Genomic DNA, 9,701 nt, shown 5'->3' with positions numbered 1-9,701 from the left:
CATTTTTACGTATGGGTGGTCCCGGGGATCGAACCCACTACCCTGGCGTTACAAGCGCCATGCTCTACCAATTGAGCTACAGAGGACCACCCAGTTGACAGAGAAAGAGTGTGTGTGTGGTGTGTGTGTGTGTGTGTGTGTGTGTGTATGGAGACAGCGTGCACGCAGGTGTATGTGAAATGTCCTGTTGTGTGTGAGTGAGCGACACTTTGTGAGAGTAGTGCAGGCCAATCTAAATATACTCCATGCAGAGAGAGAGAGAGAGAATGAGAGAGAGAGAGAGAGAGAGAGAGAGAGAGAGAGAGAGAGAGAGAAAAGGAGTTAGGGAGAGGGAGAGCTATAAGAAGAGGGCCAGGGTGGGGTGGGGTGGGGTTGGGTGGGGGGAAATGTGAGATCCAGGGCGGCTCGTTGGGATGGGATCAGTTCTACCTAATTAACTGCTACAGAAATATTTATCCAGGCTGCAGCTTGTCCACCTATCATGATGTGTTTATGTGCTGGTGTACGGTCGCCAGGGCACGGGGGGCTGGGACGGGCGGGTACAGGGGGTCTAGTTTCGGGAGTTATTTGTGGGGTGTACAGGATTGGTGCTCCTCACCTATCCCCAATCCCCACTAGCAACAGGATAAAGTTCAGATGCATAGCCCTCCCCCTCTCTACCCCCCACTCCCCTCCAGTGGTGGAAAAAGAACCCAATTGTCATACTTGAGTAAAAGTAAAGATACCTTAATAGAAAATGACTCAAGTAAAAGTGAAAATCACAAAATAAAATACAACCTGAGTCTAAAAGTATTTGGTTTTAAATATACTTAAGTATCAAAAGTAAATATAATTGCTAAAATATACTTAAGTATCAAAAGTAAAAGTACAAGTATAAATCATTTAAAATTCCTTATATTAAGCGATCCAGACGGCACAATTTTCTTGTTTTTATTTATTAACGTATAGCTAGGGGCACACTCAAACACTCAGACATCATTTACAAACAAAGCCTTTGTGTTTAGTGAGTCTGCCAGATAAGAGGCAGTAGGGACGACCAGGGATGTTCTCTTGATGTGTGTGAATTGGACCATTTTCCTGTTCTGCTAAGCATTAAAAATGTAACAAGTACTTTTGGGTGTCAGGAAAAATATATGGAGTAAAAAGTACATAATTTTCTATAGGAATGTAGTGAAGTAAAAATAGTCCAAAATATAAATAGTAAAGTACAGATACCCCAAAAAACGACTTAAGCAGTAAGTTAGGCCCTCTGTAGCTCAGTTGGTAGAGCACGGGGGGCCAGTATGAAAATGTATGCACTCACTAACTGTAAGTCGCTCTGGATAAGAGAGTCTGCTAAATGACTAAAATTGAAAATGTAAATGTACTTTAAAGTATTTTTACTTAAGTACCTTACACCACTGCTCCCCTCTCTATCCTCCCATCTCTACTGGTGGTCCTCTGTAGCTCAGCTGGTAGAGCACGGCGCTTGTAACGCCAAGGTAGTGGGTTCGATCCCCGGGACCACCCATACACAAAAATGTATGCACGCATGACTGTAAGTCGCTTTGGATAAAAGCGTCTGCTAAATGGCATATTATTATTATTTTACTCCCCCTTCCTCTCTCTACTCCCCCCTCCTCTCTCTACTCCCCCCTCCTCTCTACTCATTTTACATTTTAGTCATTTAGCAGACGCTCTTATCCAGAGCAATTAGGGTTAAGTGCCTTGCTCAAGGGCACATCAACAGATTTTTCACCTAGTCGGCTCGGGGGTTTAGAACCAGAAACCTTTCGGTTACTGACACAACGCTCTTAACCACTAAGCTACATGCCGCCCCACCTCTGCTACTCCCCCCACCTCTATCTACGCCCCCCCCCATCTCTCTACTCCCCCCACCTCTATCTACGCCCCCCCCCACCTCTCTACTCCCCCCTCCTCTATCTACTCCCCCCCCTCCTCTCTACTCCCCCTTCCTTTCTTTGCCCCTTTAAGATAAATGGACAGCTGGCCTCTCGGCACTCTGGGACCACAGCATGACGGCCTACACAGGTGCACAGAATTGCGTGTGTGTGTGTGTCTCAGTGTGTGTGTGTGTACGTGTACGTGACTGCGGGTGTGCGTACGTGTCTCGGTCTGTGTGTGTGTGTGTGCGTTCATGCATGTCTTGGTCTTTGTGTGTGTGTGTGTGTGTTGGATGGCGAGCCTGGACTGGACACCTGTCTGTGGGTTGTTTTTCTAGAGGAAAATATATTTCCCTATTTAGTGTCACCACTTTCCTTTCCCCTATACCAGGGTTCCTCAAATGGCGGCCCCGTGGATGATTTTACAAAAGAAAATCGGCTCCAAGTGATTTTTATTCAAGAAATCTATTCCCAAGTATTCCCACGCATAATAGAGAGGCATGTGATCGTCTACAAATGTAAGCAAGGTTTGAAATGTTTTAATCAAACATTATAAATTATTTGTAATTATGTTCCGACCCCCCGACCTTCCGCTCAAGAACAAAATCATCCCGCGGCTGAATCTAGTTGATGATCCCTGCCCTATAAGGACTGGCCTAGTTACACTGACAAAAACCCCACTACATGACCTAATTCTGTGCAGTGGGCCCAGACAAACAAACTAATAAGAAGTTTTAACTACACTTACTAATATCAAACTATTTAAGTATTCATGAAGCAGAATAAGGATGAACCATTATGTTGAGTGTTGGTAGTACTACATGTGATGGGAGGGAGGTGTTTAGACAAGATGCAGCCAATAATCTAGTATTCACTATTCTTAGCATGAAATATAACTCATCTTTTATATTTTCTTGGATTTAATACAAACACTGATATCAATGTTTTTAACCAAATCAAACCATTTTGAAACGAGCAAGAGTCGTACGTTTAACTGCTGACCTATTTGAGATGGATCCAGTTCATGTGTGTGTGTGTCTCAGACCTTTCAAAAGAGTAATGGGTGTGTGTGACTGACTGTGAACATATGGGTGGTTCACACAGGGATCACCATTTTGGTCATGATACCGCCATCGCCCCGTAACCCTTCTCCTCTCAACATGTACCCCTTACCACAGAATCAGGTAATGTGTCTGAGTGTCTCTCGGTGTGTATACTGCCAGTGTGTATAGTGTGTGTGTTTGTGTGTGTGTGTGTGTGTGTATGTATCTCAATACTGCCAGTGGGAGCACAGAGACAGGAGCTGTGCCAATATTGTGAACATGACTCTAGCTGTATCTCTATACAGCACCTCTTCTACCAGCCATAACTCTATACAGCACCTCTTCTACCAGCCATAACTCTATACAGCACCTCTTCTACCAGCCATAACTCTATACAGCACCTCTTCTACCTGCCATAACTCTATACAGCACCTCTTCTACCAGCCATAACTCTATACAGCACCTCTTCTACCAGCCATAACTCTATACAGCACCTCTTCTACTATCCATTACTCTATACAGCACCTATTCTACCAGCCATTACACTATACAGCACCTCTTCTACCTGCCATAACTCTATACAGCACCTCTTCTACCTGCCATAACTCTATACAGCACCTCTTCTACCAGCCATAACTCTATACAGCACCTCTTCTACCAGCCATAACTCTATACAGCACCTCTTCTACCAGCCATAACTCTATACAGCACCTCTTCTACCAGCCATAACTCTATACAGCACCTCTTCTACCAGCCATAACTCTATACAGCACCTCTTCTACCTGCCATAACTCTATACAGCACTTCTTCTACCAGCCATAACTCTATAAAGCACCTCTTCTACCTGCCATAACTCTATACAGCACCTCTTCTACCTGCCATAACTCTATACAGCACCTCTTCTACTATCCATTACTCTATACAGCACCTCTTCTACCAGCCATAACTCTATACAGCACCTCTTCTACTATCCATTACTCTATACAGCACCTATTCTACCAGCCATTACACTATACAGCACCTCTTCTACCTGCCATAACTCTATACAGCACCTCTTCTACCAGCCATAACTCTATACAGCACCTCTTCTACCTGCCATAACTCTATACAGCACCTCTTCTACCAGCCATAACTCTATACAGCACCTCTTCCACCAGCCATAACGCAATACAGCACCTCTTCTACCAGCCATAACTCAATACACCACCTCTTCCACCAGCCATAACGCAATACAGCACCTCTTCTACCAGCCATAACTCAATACACTACCTCTTCCACCAGCCATAACGCAATACAGCACCTCTTCTACCAGCCATAACTCAATACACCACCTCTTCCACCAGCCATAACGCAATACAGCACCTCTTCTACCAGCCATAACGCAATATAGCACCTCTTCTACCAGCCATAACTCAATACACCACCTCTTCCACCAGCCATAACGCAATACAGCACCTCTTCTACCAGCCATAACTCTATACAGCACCTCTTCTACCAGCCATAACTCAATACACCACATCTTGTATCAGACATGTCCCCATATCTAACTCTGGGTGCAAAACTAACAGCCGGTCCTAATTCAATTCCCGTTCAGTACTCTTCCTGGTTATGTAACTGACGGGGCCAAATGTTAACTGACTAACTACAGTAGTACACTCCAACCCAGCTGGTGTGAGGGAGACATTGACGTTTCACATATTCTCACCTTCTCAAGGATTGTTGTATGTGTGTGTGTGTGTGTGTGTGGTGTGTCCATAGTTTCACCTTCTCCTTGGCCACCTTATGGGAGAATGGACAGGTCCCGTCCGTCTGCTTACATGTACCCCTCAGGAACCTGCAATGGGAATAGTCTTCAGATCACAGAGCAGCCAATCAGAGAGCCAACACAGCCTGTACGTGTTTTTTTTTAGGGATCTGTGCATGTTAGGTGTATGTGTGTTACCTGGTACAGACGGCCACCTTATCAGGATCATGGATGTAGGGGCAGGTGTTGCCACGGTTACACTTTCCAAAGCGGTTGAAGTACATGCAGTACTGTTTCTGGGTCTTCTTCTGACGAGCTTGTCTGATGATGGCTAGACTCCTCTGAACCGCACGACTGGGGGACAGAACACACACAAAACTTTAGAAAACATATAGTTGTAAAATGATGTACAGGTAGCAGACGGTTCAAGTTCATGTTTCGTTAGACGTATGTACAGGATACACATGGTATACAACAGTGGTCACCAATCGGTCGATCGCCAAACATTTATTTAAAAAACCCAACGATAAAGCCTTGCGTTACTATTTTTATTTTATTCGTCAGGCGCTGTGTGCTGGGTAGGCAAAGTGTTCTGATTTTGAACCATTTCATGTGTCTGAAGGTACAAACTCTGCCTTCCCGGCGGGCCCAGAGAGCAAATCAAGTGCATTATAGACCTACCACTGGCCAATGGGATGTCTCAGATGAATGTGTCTGCAGTAACATAGCAGGCATATAAGAAAGCAAAGTTTGATACTGTGAGATTTAAAAACGTTTCAACCTTAACTACAGAGAGACTGTCAACGAATACAGCAAAGATTCCACACTAAGCCATAAAATGAGCTTTCTTCCTACTTCCACTCGTGCTACAACCAGCACTGCAGCTGTAATGAATGAGCAGGAAAGTGTATTGATAGGCTTGCGTTGTTATTATTAGCGGCTTGGATCTTTTTTAATATCGAGGAATATTTCACTTTCTCTGTTCATAGGAGTAACAACATGAATTTGTGCATGAGGCAGAAATAATATGGTGCGACTCGAGTTTCGCCATCAGTTGGAAGACGGTGTCCCTTTTTGGTCAGTGTCAGCGGTGGGAGAGTGGAGGGACGTTGAGCGGCGGACCCTCAGCCTGCTGCGCGCTCCCTCTGCTGAGACTGACCATCAGATGCAGGCACCATCAGCCCAGTAAAATAAAAATAAAAACTAATAATTTAAAATGTATGCTAACTCAGTAATACCACAACTGATCTATTACCTGTGTGATCATATAGCCTACCTCAAATTTTGAAATATAATTTTTTTTAAATTGTCTGAACAACAATGCATTGGCCGGGCAATTCAAGCAAAGCCAATTTGCAGTGATAATGTATTGGACCAATAGCCAACTGCACAAACCTCATTGCTAGAGCACTGTTTTTAATAGGTTAATGCTGCATAGGCTTACATTTTTAAAGTCATGTTCCAAACAGATCTGAGCCGTCGATCACGGCTTGCATTTTGACTCAGAAAGTGATCTTGACCACTGGTATACATCGTCCAACGAAATGCTTACTTGCAGGTTCCTTCTCCACAATGCAACAACAATAATAAATAATACAAGATAAGAATATGAACATTAAGTAAATGTCTCAGTAGAATATAATAAACATTTTACCATTAGTATAATACAGGAAGGCACAATTTATAGTCCAATATTTACATATATTTTGGGGAAGTGGGGATTGGTGGGCAAGTGTTTAAATTGTGCAGTATTTCCCACCTGGACAAAAGGAACACCTACGTGAGAATGCTATTCATTGACTACAGCTCAGCGTTTAACACCATAGTGCCCTCAAAGCTCATCACTAAGCTAAGGACCCTGGGACTAAACACCTCCCTCTGCAAATGTATCCTGGACTTCCTGACGGGCCGCTCCCAGGTGGTAAGGGTAGGTAACAACACATCTGCCAAGCTGATCCTCAACACAGCGGCCCCTCAGGGGTGCGTGCTTAGTCCCTTCCTGTACTCCCTGTTCACCCATGACTGCATGGCCAAGCACGACTCCAACACCATCATTAAGTTTGCCGACGACACAACAGTGGTAGGCCTGATCACCGACAACCATGAGACAACCTATAGGGAGGTCAGAGACCTGGCCGTGTGGTGCCAGGATAACAACCTCTCCCTCAAAGTGATCAAGACAAAGGAGATGATTGTGGACTACAGGAAAAGGAGGACCGAGCACGCCCCCATTCTCATCGACAGGGCTGTAGTGGAACAGGTTGAGAGCTTCAAGTTCCTTGGTGTCCACATCACCAACAAACTATCATGGTCCAAACACACCAAGACAGTCGTGAAGATGGCACAACAAAGCCTATTCCCCCTCAGGAGACTGAAAAGATTTGACATGGGTCCTCAAAACCTCAAAGTTATACAGCTGCACCATCGAGAGCATCCTGACTGGTTGCATCACCGCCTGGTATGGCAACTGCTCGGCCTCCGACCGCAAGGCACTACAGAGGGTAGTGCGTACGGCCCAGTACATCACTGGGGCCAAGCTTCCTGCCATCCAGGACCTCTATAAAAGGCGGTGTCAGAGGAAGGCCCTAAAAATTGCCAAAGACTCCAGCCACCCTAGTCATAGACTGTTCTCTTTGCTACTGTATGGCAAGCGGTACCCGAGCGCCAAGTCTAGGTCCATAAGACTCCTGAACAGCTAATCAAACGGCTACCCGGACTATTTGCATTGCCCACCCCCCCTCTTTTTACACTGCTGCTACTCTGTTTATTATCTATGCATAGTCACTTTACCTCTACCCACATGTACATATTCCCTCAATTACCTGGACTAACCTGTGCCCCCAGCATATTGACTCTGTACCGGTACCCCCCCTGTATACAGCCTTGCTACTCTTACATTTATCTTTACTTATCTCTTTTTTTCTTAACACTTATTTTTCTTAAAACTGCATTGTTGGTTAAGGGCTTGAAAGTAAGCATTTCACTGTAAGGTCTACACCTGTTGTATTCGGCACATTTGACAAATATAATTTAATTTGATATTTAGCAATCGTAATAAGAGTCTGCTAGCAGCAGTTGTGTGTGTGTGTGTATCCTAAAGTGCCTACCTGGCCACAAAACGAGTGCTGGAGGGCCGGAAGAAAGTGCTCGAGGTGGTGGGGGAAATCTCCTGTGGACTGGACCATCTCACTGTTCGGGAAAATAGAGAAAGAGGAAATGAATGGAATCAGAGAAAAGACCCCCTTTATAAAGAACAAAACATAACCAACTCAAATTGGCGTTATTAATACACCACTGCGACTGATGTGTGTATGTGTGTGCCTGTCCATGTATGTGTGTGTGTGTGTGTGTGTGTGTGTGTGTGTGTGTAGGCTGCAATGACCTAACAGCTATATCTTGTGTTATTTATTCTGTGGTGAGAAGGGGCCAGCACTAGCCTCAGCCTGGCAGCCAAAGCCAAACGTGACATACAGTACAGCCTGAGAACATCGGACAGAGGGGGTACAGGAGGGGAGTGAATGAGAGAGGGGTGCATTGGAGGAGAGGGGGGAAGCTACGGAGGCCTGGTAGCTATCCAAGCCTCTAGTTTTGGAGGGAGGGAGGGAATTAGATATAGTGGAAGAGAGAGGGGGGGAAGGCAAGAAGGCTTGACACCTATCCAAGTCTCTAACTTTGGAACATTTCAGGTGTAAGATATATCCTCCTCATCAGTGTGTGTTCATGTGATCTTGGCACTATGATGGGTGGCCACTGGCAGAAGACCAGGACAAGGCGCTTGTAACGCCAAGGTAGTGGGTTCGATCCCCGGGACCACCCATACACAAAAATGTATGCACGCATGACTGTAAGTCGCTTTGGATAAAAGCGTCTGCTAAATGGCATATTATTATTATTATTATTATTATTATTATTACAAGAAGAGGAGTGTAATCTCAGCTAAATGGACTGGTGAGATCTGAAATCATAACCGCTGTGGTGGTGGACACTGAAGGCGTGTTCAGACCATGCTGGAATGTGTGTTTATCAGGAGGCAAGTCACGAGCTGCGGGAACAGAACGGAACTCCAATTCCAGTTTTGGCAGAGTGAGACAGAGAGACAGCCAGCCAGCAAGTGAGTGAGAGCGAGAGAAAGTGAGAGATAGAGAGAAACGAATGGAATCAGAGACAGCCAGCCAGCAAGCGAGTGAGAGCGAGAGAGAGAGAGAGAGAAAGAGAGCGAGAGAGAGAGAGAAGCTCAGGTCTGGGTTTAATCTAGGTCGTTTCCCCGCCAGAAGCCCCTCCCTCCTGTCCCAGTGACAGATTACAGCTTTATTATTTCAGATGGCTAACACACAACACACCTCATTCACTACATGACCAAAAGTATGTGGACACCTGCTCGTCGAACATCTCATTCCAAAATCATGGGCATTAATATGGAGCTGGTCCCCCCTTTGCTGCTATAACAGCCTCCACTCTTCTGGGAAGGCTTTCCACTAGATATTGGAACATTGCTGCAGCGACTTGCTTCCATGCAGCCACAAGAGCCTTAGTGTGGTCGGGCACTGATGTTGGGCGATTAGGCCAGGCTCGCAGTCGGCATTCCAATTCATCCCAAAAGGTGTTCGATGGGGTTGAGGTCAGGGCTCTGTGCAGGCCAGTCAAGTTCTTCTACACCGATCTCGACAAACCATTTCTGTATGGACCTCACTTTGTGCACGGGGGTATTGTCATGCTGAAACAGGAAAGGGCCTTCCCCAAACTGTTGCCACAAAGTTGGAAGCACAGAATCGGCTAGAATGTCATTGTATGCTGTAGCATTAAGATTTCCCTTCACTGGAACTAAGGGGCCTAACCCGAACCATGAAAAACAGCCCCAGACCATTATTCCTCCTCCACCAAACTTTACAGTTGGCACTATGCATTCGGGCAGGTAGCGTTCTCCTGTTATCCACCAAACCCAGATTCGTCCGTCGGACTGCCAGATGGTTTAGTGTGATTCATCACTCCAGAGAACGTGTTTCCACTGCTCGAGTCCATTGGCGGCGAATT

General features: G+C 45.5%; 1 protein-coding gene across 1 annotated transcript in view; it reads right to left on the bottom strand.

Moving 5' to 3' along the window:
- Positions 1–4,690: 4,690 nt before the first annotated feature.
- The window catches only part of zc3h3 (zinc finger CCCH-type containing 3), a gene marked incomplete at its 3' end in the record, with an annotated part of 68,681 nt that continues 63,670 nt past the window's right edge, over positions 4,691–9,701 (bottom strand). The window contains exons 5-7 of the mRNA XM_084193352.1: positions 7,778–7,859; positions 4,869–5,024; positions 4,691–4,760 (exon numbers count right to left, since the gene is read on the bottom strand). Coding sequence (XP_084049478.1) covers positions 4,691–4,760; positions 4,869–5,024; positions 7,778–7,859 — 308 coding nt within the window. The remainder of the gene's footprint in view (positions 4,761–4,868; positions 5,025–7,777; positions 7,860–9,701) is intronic.

Source organism: Coregonus lavaretus, assembly GCF_964263955.1.
Source record: "Coregonus lavaretus genome assembly, contig: HAP1_SCAFFOLD_2812, whole genome shotgun sequence".
Lineage (NCBI taxonomy): Eukaryota > Metazoa > Chordata > Actinopteri > Salmoniformes > Salmonidae > Coregonus > Coregonus lavaretus.
The sequence above is the reverse complement of the archived record's forward strand: the minus strand, read 5'-3'. Positions and strand labels throughout refer to the sequence as shown.